Source organism: Colius striatus, chromosome 7 (assembly GCF_028858725.1).
Source record: "Colius striatus isolate bColStr4 chromosome 7, bColStr4.1.hap1, whole genome shotgun sequence".
NCBI classification, from domain to species: domain Eukaryota; kingdom Metazoa; phylum Chordata; class Aves; order Coliiformes; family Coliidae; genus Colius; species Colius striatus.
The window spans coordinates 40666588-40678862 of NC_084765.1; the positions used below are offsets into that span (position 1 = coordinate 40666588).

The 12275-nt window shown below is 57.8% G+C and overlaps 1 protein-coding gene and 1 long non-coding RNA gene across 2 annotated transcripts; one reads left to right on the forward strand and one right to left on the reverse strand.

Annotated features, from left to right (window-relative positions):
- Positions 1 to 3262: 3262 nt before the first annotated feature.
- Positions 3263 to 5963, reverse strand: LOC133625774 (uncharacterized). The gene is made up of 2 exons (XR_009819070.1): positions 5791 to 5963; positions 3263 to 5688 (listed from the first exon to the last, which is right to left on the reverse strand). It is a non-coding gene; the product is annotated as an uncharacterized LOC133625774 (long non-coding RNA).
- AP3S2 (adaptor related protein complex 3 subunit sigma 2) lies at positions 4620 to 11893 on the forward strand. Its single transcript, XM_061999950.1, has 6 exons — positions 4620 to 5075; positions 5248 to 5339; positions 5418 to 5529; positions 7229 to 7300; positions 10741 to 10848; positions 11336 to 11893. Exons 1-6 carry the CDS (start codon positions 5007 to 5009, stop codon positions 11462 to 11464), a joined length of 582 nt encoding a protein of 193 aa, XP_061855934.1. The 5' UTR covers positions 4620 to 5006; the 3' UTR covers positions 11465 to 11893.
- Positions 11894 to 12275: the final 382 nt, after the last annotated feature.

A 12275-nucleotide genomic window follows, 5' to 3' on the forward strand; every position in this document is an offset into this window, starting at 1 on the left:
AATCAGGCTGTGCAGTGATGATAATGAAGCCCCTGTCAGCCAATCAGGATGCTCAGTTACAACGCTGAGGCCCTGTCAGCCAATCAAAGTGTGCGGTTACAAGCCCAATTGCCCCTCAGTCACTCAAGAAGCACCAGTTACAATTAGGAATTCACCTTCAGCCAACCAGGATGCTCAGTTACAATCCTGAAGCCCCATCAGCCCATCAGGGTGTGCACTCCTAAGTCTGAAACCCCTTCATCCAATCAGGATGCACAGTTACAAGTCTAACACTACCCCAGACAATCAGGATGCAGAGTTATGACCCTGAAGCCTTCTCACCCAGTCAAAGTGCACAATTACAAGTCTGAATCCCTCTCAGCCAATCAGGATGGGCACTAAAGATTCGGAAGCCCATTCAGCAAATGAAGATGGTGGTTCTGATTCTTAGGATGGTTCGGCTAACCAAGGTGCTCACTTGTCATCCTGAAGCCCTTTCACACACTCAAGATGTGCAGTTACACTACTGAAGTCCCCTCAGCCAATCAGGATGCTCAGTTACAACGCTGAGGCCCCATCAGCCAATCAAAGTGTGCGGTTACAAGTCCGATCCCCCCTCAGTCACTCAAGAAGCACCAGTTACAGTTAGGAATTCACCTTCAGCCAACCAGGATGCTCAGTTACAGTCCTGAAGCCCCCTCAGCCAATCAGCATGCACAATTAAGATCCTGAAGACCATTTTGGCAATCAGGATGTGCAGTTATTCTGCAGCTCCCATCAGCCAATCAGGACACTCAGTTATGACACTGAAGCTCTGATAGCCTATCAAAGTGTGCAGTTACAAGCCCAACTCCCCCTCAGTCACTGAAGAAGTGCAGGTACAATTAGGAATTCCCCTTCAGACAATCAGGATGCCCAGTTACAGTCCTGAAGCCCCCTCAGCCAGTCAGGACATACAGTTACTATCCTGAAGCTCCAGTCAGCCCATCAGGGTGTGCGATTATGAGTCTAAAGCAGACTCAGGCAAAGAGGATGTGCAGTTATGATGCTGAAGCCCCTTCATCCTATCAGGGTGTGCACTCGCAAGTCTGAACCCCCTTCATCCAATCAGGATGCGTGGTTACAAGTCCAAAGCCACCTCAGCCGATCAGCATGTGCAGTTATGATACTGAAGAGTGTTGTGGCAATCAGGCTGTGCAGTGATGATAATGAAGCCCTGTCAGGCAATCAGGATGCTCAGTTATGATACTGAAGCCCCGTCAGCCAATCAAAGTGTGTGGTTACAAGTCCAACTCCCCTCAGTCACCCAGGAAGCGCAGCTGCAATTAGGAATTCACCTTCAGCCAATCAGGATGCACAGTTACAGTCCTGAAGCCACTGTCAACCAATCAGGGTGTGTAGTTATGAAGGCAACGAGCATAATCAGGATGTGCAGTTATGATGCTGAAGCCCCCTGAGCCAATCACGATGTGTAGTTACGATTCTGAAACCCCCTCAGCCAAGATGTATGTGCAGTTACAATTATGAAGTCCCTCTCAGCCAATCAGCACGTGCAGTTATGATACTGACAACTGTTAAGGCAACCAGGGTGTGCAGTGATGATTATGAATCCCCCTCAGGCAATCAGGATGTGCAGTGACAATACTGGAGACTGCTGAGGTAATTAGGATGCAGAGTTATGATCCTGAAGCCTTCTCACCCAGCCAAAGAGCACAGTTACTGGGTTGAATCCCTCTCAGCCAATCAGGGTGGGCACTAAAGATCTGGAAGCCCATTCAGCAAATTAAGATGTGTGTTTCTGATTCCGAAGATGGTTCAGCCAACCAGGGTGCTCACTTGTCATCCTGAAGCCCCTTCACACACTCAAGATGTGCAGTTATGCTGCTGAAGCCCCTCAGCCAATCAGGGTGCGCAGTGAGGATACTGAAGACATTTAGGGCAATCAGGCTGTGCAGTGATGATAATGAAGCCCCGGTCAGCCAATCAGGATGCTCAGTTACAACGCTGAGGCCCTGTCAGCCAATCAAAGTGTGTGGTTACAAGCCCAATTGCCCCTCAGTCACTCAAGAAGCACCAGTTACAATTAGGAATTCACCTTGACCGAATGAGGATGTGAAGTTACAGTCCTGAAGCCGCTGTGAGCCAAAGTGTGTGGTTACAAGTCCAACTTCCCCTCAGTCATCCAAGAACTGCCAGTTACAAGTAGGAATTCACCTTCAGCCAGCCCGAGTGTACAGCCCCTATGCTGAATTCCCTGTCAGCCCATCAGGCTGTGAGATTACGAGTCCAAAGCTGACTGAAGCAATAAGAATGTGCAGTTATGATGCTGAAGCTCCCATCAGGAAATCTTAAGTGTGTAATTATTCGTCTAAAGCCACCTCAGCCAACCAGCACGTGCCTTTCTTATTGTGAAGCCCTCAAAGGCAATTGGGACGTGTAGTTATGATTCTGAAGTCCCCCCAGGCAATCAGGGTGTGCACTTAGAAGTCTAAAGCCCCTTCAGCCAATCAGGATGCATGATAATGAGTGTAAAGTTGCCTCAGCCAATAGGGATGTGCAGTTATGATTATTAATTACCCCTCAGCCGATCACCATGTGCAGTAACGATACTGAAGACTGTTATGGTAATCAGGCTGTACAGTGATGATAATGAAGCCCCTGTCAGCCAATCAGGATGCTCAGTTAGGACGCTGATGTCCTGTCAGCCAATCAAAGTGTGCGGTTACAAGTCCAACTCCTCCTCGGGCAATCAAGAAGCACCAGTTAAATTAGGAATTTACCTTCAGTCAGTCAGGATGCACAGTTACAGTCCTGAAGTCCCCTCAGCCAGTCAGGACATACAGTTACTATCCTGAAGCCCCATCAGCCCATGAGGGTGTGCAATTACGACTCTAAAGCCGACTCAGGCAATGAGGATGTGCAGTTATGATGCTGAAGCTCCCTCAGCCAAGACAGATGTGCAGTTACAATTATAAATTCCCTCTCAGACAATCAGCACGTGAAGTTATGATACTGACAACTGTTGAGGCAATCAGGATGTGCAGTGACGATCCTGAAGCCTTCTCACCCAGCCAAAGAGCACAGTTACAGGGTTGAATCCCTCTCAGCCAATCAGGATGGGCATTTAAAATTCAGAAGCCCATTCAGCAAATGAAGATGGTGGTTCTGATTCTGAAGACGGTTCAGCCAACCAGGGTGCTCACTTATCATCCTGAAGCCCCTTCACACAATCAACATGTGCAGTTACACTGCTGAAGCCCCCTCAGCCAATAGGGATGTGCAGTTATGATGTTAAAGACCTTTATGGCAATCAGGCTGTGCAGTGATGATAATGAAGCCCTGCCAGCCAATCAGGATGCTCAATTATGATGCTGAAGCTCTGTCAGCCAATCAAAGTGTGAGGTTACAATTCTGACTTCCCCTCAGTCACCCAAGGAGTGCCAGTTACAAGTAGGATTTCACCTTCAGCCAATCAGGAGGCGCAATTAGAGTCCTGAAGACCTACCAGCCAATCAGCATGTGCAGTTATGATACTGAAGAATGTTAAAGCAATCAGCATGTCCAGTTATGATTCTGCAGCCCCCATCAGCCAATCAGGATACTCAGTTATGATGCTGAGGCCCTGTCAGCCAATCAAAGTGTGCGGTTACAAGTCCAACTGCCCCCAGGCAATCACGAATCACAGTTACAATTGGGAATTTGCCCTCAGACAATCGGGATGCCCAGTTGCAGTCCTGAATCCCCATCAGCCAACCAGGGTGTGTAGTTATCATCAGTTCCCTGTCAGCCAATCAGGTGTGCAGACTACGAGTCCAAAGCTGACTCAAGCATTGGGGATGTGGAGTTACGATGCTGAAGCCCTGTCAGCCAATGAAAGTGTGCGGTTACGAGTCCAACGCCCCCCCAGTCACTCAAGAAGAACCAGTTACAATTAGGAATTCACCCTCAGCCAGTCGGGATGTGCAGCAACACTCCGAATCCCCCTCAGACACCCAGCATGTGCTGTGACAACGCTGAAATCAGGATGTGTACCTATGATCCCGAAGCCTTCTCACCCAAAGAGCACAGTTACAACTCTGAATCCCTCTCAGCCAATCAGGATGGGCACAGATTTCGGAAGCCCTTTCGGCAAATGAAGATGTGTGGTTCCCATCCTGAAGACGGTTCAGCCAATCGGGGTGCTCACTTCTAATCCTGCAGCCCCTGCACACAATCAGCACGTGCAGTTACGATCCCGACGCCCTGTCGGCCACTCAGAACGCGCAGTGACGATGCTGAGCCTCTGCAGCCTATCAGGGCGTTACCTTGTGCTTGTGAAGCGGCCGCCCCGATGCAGGATGCGCACACATGGCCCGAGGCATCTCGCAGCCAATCAGGATGAGCGGTGTCTGTGTGGGGTCTCCACCAGCCAATCAGAGCGCGCAGCTTTGAGCCTGTATCCAATCACGATGCTCCGTTATGAGTGTCACGCTCCTCAGCCAATCGGAACGGGCAGAGCCCGAAGCCGCCGTCATCCAATCATAGTGTGCCGTTACAAGCCTGGGCCTCCAGCAACCAATCAGAAGGCCGGATCCGCTTTAGGCAATCAGGACACGCTGTTGCAGTTCCGTTTCCGGTTTGCAGCCGGTCACGTGTCAGAGTGGTCGTGTCCTGACGGCGCGGTTCCCGTGACCCGGCGCTGGTGTCGCCCCCTGGCGGCGCCTTCCCGGCCCGGCGCAGCGAGCCCCGTCCGCACCGTCCCGGGAGCCCCGGCGCAGCGAGCCCCGTCCGCACCGTCCCGCGTCCCGGGAGCCCCGGCGCAGCGAGCCCCGTCCGCACCGTCCCGCGTCCCGGGAACCCCGCGGAGCCCCGGGCCCGGGCAGCCCCCAGCAGCGGCTCCGAGCGTTCCCCGTTCCCTCGCTCCCCACCCGCGGCTCCCCGGGACCAGGCCCGAGCGCCGCCGCCGCCTTTCCGGGGCCGGCGAGGGGCTTCTTGCAGGGGGGCTGCGGCCGGTTGTGCCGCCGGCCCTGCCCGGCCCCGCCGCCGTGATGATCAACGCCATCCTGGTGTTCAACAACCATGGCAAGCCGCGGCTCGTCCGCTTCTACCAGCACCTGGTACGAGGCCGGGGGGAAGGGCAGCGGCGGCCGTGCGGGGATGGGGCTGCGGACCCCCGGCCCGGCCCCTCGGGCTCCCCCACGGCCGGGTCACCCAGGGCTGGTGTGTGCTGGGACCTTGGCGGGGGCTGCGGGTGCTGCAGCCCCACGGACGCTTGTCGCGTCCTTGCAGGCGGAGGAGGTGCAGCAGCAGATCATCCGAGAGACTTTCCACCTGGTGCTGAAGCGGGACGACCACATCTGCAACTTCCTGGAGTGCGGCAGGTAACGCGGTGCGCGGCCGGGAGCGTCCCCGCGGCCGGGGCCCCGCAGCCCCTCGTCACCTCTCGCTGTGTCCCGCAGCCTGTTTGGCGGCTCGGACTACAAGCTCATCTACCGCCACTACGCCACGCTGTACTTCGTCTTCTGCGTGGACTCCTCCGAGAGCGAGCTGGGCATCCTGGACCTCATCCAGGTCGGTCCCCGCAGCGCGGCTCAGCCCCAGTACCTCTCGGGGTGCCCCGTGTCAGTGGCACCGCTGTGCCGGCCCTCGGGGATGGCGGCGGAGGGAGGAGCTGCAGGTGCACTGGGTGGTACTCGGCTCTTCCACCTGGATGCAGCGGGAGAACTTGATCTGAAGGAGTTTGTTTGGAAGGGAGAATCACTGAGGTTGGAAATGACCCTTAAGCTCATGGAGTGCAACCATTCCCCCAGCACTGTCACAGCCGCCACTGACCTCTGTGTGCCCCTCAGACACAGCTTTGGGATCCCTCCAGGGATGGGGACTCCACCATGGCCCTGGGCAGCCTGTGCCAAGGCTGGACAACCCTTTCTGGGAAGAAATTGTTCCTCATCTCCAACCTCAGCCTCTCCTGGGACAGCTTTTCCCAGGGCTGTTTCCTCTTGCCCTATCGCTTATTACTTGGGAACAGAGACCAGCTCACCCTGCTGGGCCACAGCCTCCTGTCAGCGAGTTGCAGAGATGAACACTCCCAGTTCCCTCAGCTGCTCCCTATCAGACTTGTGCTCCAGCCTCTTCCCCAGCTCTGGACACGCTTAGTGTGCCTCTGGGAGTGAGGGGCTCAGCACTACAAGTGTGCTTTTAAAATGCTGTTCAAACGCTGTATGGACCTGTACAGGACCCTCTGCTAAACCCAGATGAGGGCTGACGTGGGGGGTCGGTGCTGGAGGCGGCTCCTGTGGGGGTCACCTGCCCCGTGAGCAGGCGGCTCCCACAGCTTGGGCCCTTCCAGGCCGGTGTGGGGGCCACAGCCGCAGTCCCAGCACTGCAGTAGGTCAGGGTGCTGGCACCCAGGGTGTTCCCCTGGAACAGCCCAGTGTCTCGGTGCCCTGCCCCTTGTACTGAGCCCCTCAAGGGGAGTTCAGGTGTGTGGGACACTGGGAGCTCCTGGAGACAGCAGTGAGTGGGCACACACTGCTGCCATGAGGGAGGGAGCCCGTCCTGGGCTGGAGCAGGAACCCCCTGTGCTGCCCAGGTTGGACCTGCTGTGCCCCCACATCGCAGCTGGCTCAGGCAGAGCCAGGCTCTCCTTCAGCTGCAGCCCCTTGCCAGGACAAGCTCTCCCCTCGAGTAGCTCTGACCTCCTCTGTCTGCTGTCTGTGGTGGAGTGAGGACAGGCATTCACATGCTAGGAGAGTAAGACAAGAGGAAAGGGGCTGGAGTTGCCCCAGGGGAGGTTGAGGCTGGAGCTGAGGCAGAACTGTTTCCCTGAGAGGGGTGTCAGCCCCTGTGCCAGGCTGCCCAGGGAGCTGGAGGAGTGCCCAGCCCTTGGAGGGATCCCAAAGCGGTGGTGCTGAGGGCCGTGGGTTAGTGCTGGACTGGGCAGGGTGAGGGCAGGGCTGGGACTGCAGCAGCTTTAAGGGCTTTGACAACCCAAATGGTTCTGTGATTCTCTGGCAATGCCTCCACCCCACACTGCTGCTGAGTTTCAGGGTCCCAGGCACCTCCTGGGCTGGGCCTGCTCATGTTTGCCCTGGGAACAGGCAAATCAGAGGAGGTGGGGTTATTGAGGAGGTTTTGCCCCTGCTCAGTGATGCTCTGGGGCACAAGCTTCTGGCTGGGGCTGCGGCTGTTTCAGCTCCAGCCCCCAGCGCTGTGTGTGGGACACATCCTGCCGTGGTTTCTGTGCTGACCTTCCCCTCCTGCCCCTCAGGTGTTTGTGGAGACACTGGACAAGTGCTTTGAAAACGTCTGTGAGCTGGACCTCATCTTCCACATGGACAAGGTGGGTTGGAGACTCTGTGGTCAGCTGCCCCAGAGCCCTGTGCCCCTGCAGGCAGGAGCCAGCCCAGCCTCAGGCTCTGCAGCCCTGCAGGGTAGGTGGATGGAGCTGGGCAGGGTGCTCAGCCTCTCCTCCCTGCACAGGACCCACAAGAGTCTGGTTTTTGCTAGAGCTGCAGGAAAGAAAAGGGAAGAAACAATGGGAGTGTTTGGAATACCAAGCAGTTTGGTAAACTTTCCTTTGAGCCACAGCCTTTAGTGCTTCCTCTTTATCTTGGGCAGTTTCTGGGCGGAAACCTGTTCTCTTTGATCATCTCCTAGATGGGGCTGGAGATAGCCAGGGCTCTGTCTGGAGAAGGACATACTTAGCTGTGTGCTGGGCTTGTGTTGCTGTTGATAAGGGCTCTTCTTACTCCTCTTGAAGACAAAACCTGCCAAGGAACAAGAGGAGTGGAAAAATAATGAATAAGGCTGTAGAATGTTCCATTTCTGCACATGATTCCAGCTTGTGAGTGCTGTCAGGGGAGTGGAGTTAGCAAACCTTCCGAGGAGGTGACGTGCATCAGCTGATGGTGCCAGCAGCTGCTGGAGCAGGGCTCTCAGTTCCTCATTGCCCCGTGGTGAACTGTCAGCAGTGTCAAAACGGGGATTACTGGCCAGCAAAAGCATTCTCATCAGAGTGTGTCAAAGGAGAGGAAGGAGGAATAGCTGTGGGAGAGGTGTTGGCAGAGTCACCAGGGCCCCACCTGGGGAATGTGACTGAGGCTTTACACCGGGTCTGCAGCCCACAGGCAGAAGAGACGGCTCTGCTGCCTGTGTGCTGTGCAGCAGCAGGGTTTGCCCTGCCCCTGAACCCTCCTGCCAGGCAAAGGGCTCAAAGGAGCTGGAGCCAGGAGTGAGGGGTTCTGATGGGGAAGACTTTGGGCTCGGTTGCCCTGAGGTTCTCCTACCAGTTGTCTCCTTTACTGCCCATCATCTGCTACCACTGGTTCCCAGCCTTGACTTCTGTCCTTGGCCTCTCTCAACTTGTCCTCTTATCTCTCTTCCTGTGTTTGGTATGTATTTACTGCTCAGATGTGTTCACCTTGAATGCCCCTGCTCCCACGAGCTCTGCTGCAGCCGGGGCTGCTGGGAACGTGGAGATGTGTGCCTCATGGGCTCTGGGGCTGCCCTGAGCCCTGCCTGTGGGAGCTGAGCGGGGCTGACTGCTGCCCTCCGCTCTAGAGAGGGGCTGCAGAGGCTGGGAGCTCTGCCAGAGCAGGAGAAGTGAGGCTGAGGTCTGCAGGAAGGCCCCAGTTTGTCGAGCAGAGGCTTGGGCTGTCAATGCCACCAAGCCCGCATTTGGGCACAACTTCAGGGTCCTGTGTTTTCTCTATTGCTACCTAAGACACGCTTTACACCCTGTGTGCAGCACAGGCCTCTGAAGTGAGGGCTGTGGCGGGGTGTGGGGCCCTGCTCTCGCAGCAGGCAGCTGGATGGCGCTGTTGGGTCTGTGCTTCTCAGGCACGAGTGGCTGCAGGGCTGTTAGGCTGCCAGCTTTGGGAGCAGCAACCTCAGAGCTGCAGGGATCCCACAAAGGAGGGCTGGAGCCACGAAGCCGTGCAGAGGTTCAGATGAGGCTGTTGCCCAGCCCCTGGTCATGCTCTGGACCTCAGAGCACAACGTGGCTTTGCTCAGCAGCTGTGGGGGCTCAGAGGGGACGTGGTTTGTCCAGGAACTGCTGTGCTTTGGTTTGGAAAACAAAGCTTGCTTGGGATTTCTGCCCCATTGGTTTTGGTCCAACTTGGGCTGAAGCCAGATCTTGAGGGAACAACGTTTCCTGCAGCCCAGATGTGGTGAGCTGCTGGCACCCCTGTGTGCGGGGCGGAGCGGGGGCCGTGCCAGGATGGGGCCGTGCCAGGATGGGCTGTGCCGGGATGGGACTGTACGGGGATGGGGCTGTGCTGGGATGGGGCTGTGCTGGGATGGGGCTGTGCTGGGATAGGCTGTGCGGGGATGGGGCTGTGCGGGGATGGGGCTGTACAGGGATGGGGCTGTGCTGGGATGGGGCTGTGCTGGGATAGGCTGTGCTGGGATGGGACTGTACAGGGATGGACTGTGCTGGGATGGGGCTGTGCTGGGATGGTGCTGTGCCAGTCTGGGGCTGTGGGGAGCCCCAGGCACCTCCTTCCTCCAGGGCTGTTGGACTGGGATGAGATCTGTGGGAGCTCTGTTGGCACTGACCGTGCCCCTTCCAGTAGCTTCTCTGGCTCGCTGCAGGGTGCCCAGCAGTGCCCTGGCATCGTTTGCCCCACAATGTTTACAAGTTCAACCTGCCCTCCTGAAGCCATAAAGCGATAAAACAGCTCAGCCATCTTCCAGGAATGGCCCCTGGCACAACAACAGTCAGAGCCCCATAAACCCGTTATCTGTGGTGGGTGGCTGCAGCAAGCTGCTGACCTGGCAGGGAAGGCTCTGCCATGCACGTGGGGCAGCCAAAGGTGGAAGGTGTTTTACAGCTGTTTGTGGTTTCGGGATTGCAAAGCCTGCCAGGCCCTGTCTGCCGCTGTGCCTGCAGGATGCTGCTGGTCCTCCCCGGCCAGGGCTGGCAGGAGGGAGCAGCTCTCTGCCCTGAGCTGGCTCTGCTTGGTCCTGCCCCTGGTACTGGGGAAGGCAGCAGGCTCTCTGAGCAGCTTTGTCATCTCTTGATGCCTGTGTCACAGTCCCATCTTCCCTAAGAGAAGGCAAAGCAGCTGGGCTCTGGCTTTCTGGGTAGAAGAAACTGGTTCTGGTAGAAGTCTGGGGTCTCCACTGCCTCATGGAGGGTTCTCCCACACACATCCCAGGCAGGGAGCTCTCCCTGGGTGTCACTGAGATGGCCCAAGTAGGGCTCACACTTTAGATGTGGGGCTGGACACAGCCCTGGGCTGCCCTGTGCCTGGTGGGTGATGTTTGCTCCAGCCCTTGTGGTCAGCATCCTGCAGAGCAGGGGTACAAGCAGTGAATCGCAGCATCCCAGAGTGGTGGAGGCTGGAAGGGCCCTGCAGAGCTCCTCCAGCCCCTGCTGAAGCAGGTTCCCCTCGATCAGGGGCCACAGGAACATGTCCAGGTGGGTTTGGATACCTCCTGAGAAGGAGCCTCCACACCCTCCCTGGGCAGCCTGGGCCAGGGCTCCCTCAACACCCAACAAGTTTTTCCTCGTTCCAGTGGAATGTTTGTGTTCCAGTTTATGTTCATTAACCCTTGTCCTGTCGATGGAGACCAAAGACTGTGGGGCTTGGACTGTGGCCACCCTCTTGCTCTCCAGGCAGCTGACAATGGGGCTGTGTGGGCCAAGGGGAGGATGGGGCTGGATTTACTTCTCTGGGGAAATGCCAACTCCCAACACACTTCCCCCAGCCTGCAGGCTCCCTGCCAGCCCCTGAGCCAGGCTGGGCTCACAGCCTTCCCTTCTTTCCCTCACAGGTTCACCACATCTTGCAGGAGGTGGTGATAGGTGGCATGGTGCTGGAGACCAACATGAACGAGATCGTGGCACAGGTGGAGGCCCAGAGTAAGCTGGAGAAGGCGGAGGTGAGTGGTGATGCTGATGAGCTCCATGCTGGGAGGGAAGCCTGTGGGGCCTGGAGATGGTGCCTGGGGCTATCCCCAGTCTGCCCCTAGTGCCTATCCCCAGAATGCCCAGTCTCTGCCTGCCTGGGTGCCCCTGGCTGTGCTGTGCAGGGAGCAGCCTGAGCGTGGCAGCGGCTGTTCCCATCATGGCCAATGAGATGAGAGAGTAAAGAGTTTATTGCCCTGTTAGTGCTGCTGCCCCTGCCGCTCCCCAGCCTGGGCTCTGGGTAGTGGGGAGTCCCTCAGTGGCTGTGGGGGCTGCTCCTGGGCCAGGCTGGGTGTGGGGGGCTCGGGGCCGGCAGGGCAGCACGGGGCACGGCTCGACTGGGGGATGCTCCTGCAGCAAAGCGTGCGGCTGGGCCAGGGGCAGCTCAGGAGCCCTGGCTGGGGGGCTGTGGGGGCGAGGGGCCAGGGGGGGTCACCAGGCACCGGTCCCTTCCCTCGGCAGGGAGGCCTCTCGGCTGCTCCGTCCCGCGCGGTCTCGGCTGTGAAGAACATCAACCTGCCGGAGATCCCTCGCAACATCAACATCGGGGACATCAACATCAAAGTGCCCAACCTGTCACAGTTCATGTGAGCGTCCCGCGGCGGGAGGGGGCCGGGCTGGCCCTGCCCCGCGGCGCTGGGCTGGCTGCCGGAGGGTGACGGGGCTCAGGGAGAGCGGGATGCTGCCGTCTGCCTGTCGCCTGGGCTGTTCTCTCTGGTCTCCCCCATCAAGGGCTGCCTTTCTTCCCCTCTCTCCTCGCTCCCCATGGATGCACAGCCACTCTCCTTGCCGTGGCAGGAAGGGCTGGGTCCTGCCTCTCCCAGCACTTGTTGGCGTTCCCAGTTGTGAATGTGCACATGCAGCTGATGGCTGTGCAGGAGCTGGGTGTTGTGGTCCCTCCATCCTGCCCTGCCCAGGCTGGGCTGTCCCCTGCCTGCCACCCCCCACACGACCCTGCTCGGGGGCTGTGGCACCTCCTGCAGTACGGCCCCGCATCCTAATAAACCACCCTGTGACCCACGTCTGTGTCTGCTGTGTGTGCTGCTGCCCGGCCCCAGGAAGCACCAGGAAGGGACTGGGGAGGGCCAAGGACTCTGCAGCTCTCACAGGCGGCTGCAGCCCGGGAGGGTTCTCGGCTGGCAGAGGTGTTTGCCTGGACTGCTCCCAGGGGTAGGCACTGAGGGCTGGGAGTGGGCTCTGGGGCAGGGTCCCTGGCTGCACCCTGGAGCATGGTGGCCTCCTTGGGCTGTGACAGCAGCATCCCCTGCTCTGGGCTCTTTGGAGGCTGGAGCACCAGCCTGCAACCTGGTTGCCTCCCTGCCTTCTGTCTGCTGCAGAGCATCCCTGCTCCGGCCCAGGCAGGGGCCAGCCCCTTACGGCTTGGCAGGGTATGTGGAGGTTG

Coding starts and splice junctions, on each gene's coding strand:
- AP3S2 (XM_061999950.1), top strand. CDS start 5,007: ATGATCAACGCCATCCTGGTGTTCAACAACCATGGCAAGCCGCGGCTC. Junction 5,076..5,247: donor TCCGCTTCTACCAGCACCTG/GTACGAGGCCGG, acceptor GCGTCCTTGCAG/GCGGAGGAGGTGCAGCAGCA. Junction 5,530..7,228: donor GCATCCTGGACCTCATCCAG/GTCGGTCCCCGC, acceptor CCTGCCCCTCAG/GTGTTTGTGGAGACACTGGA.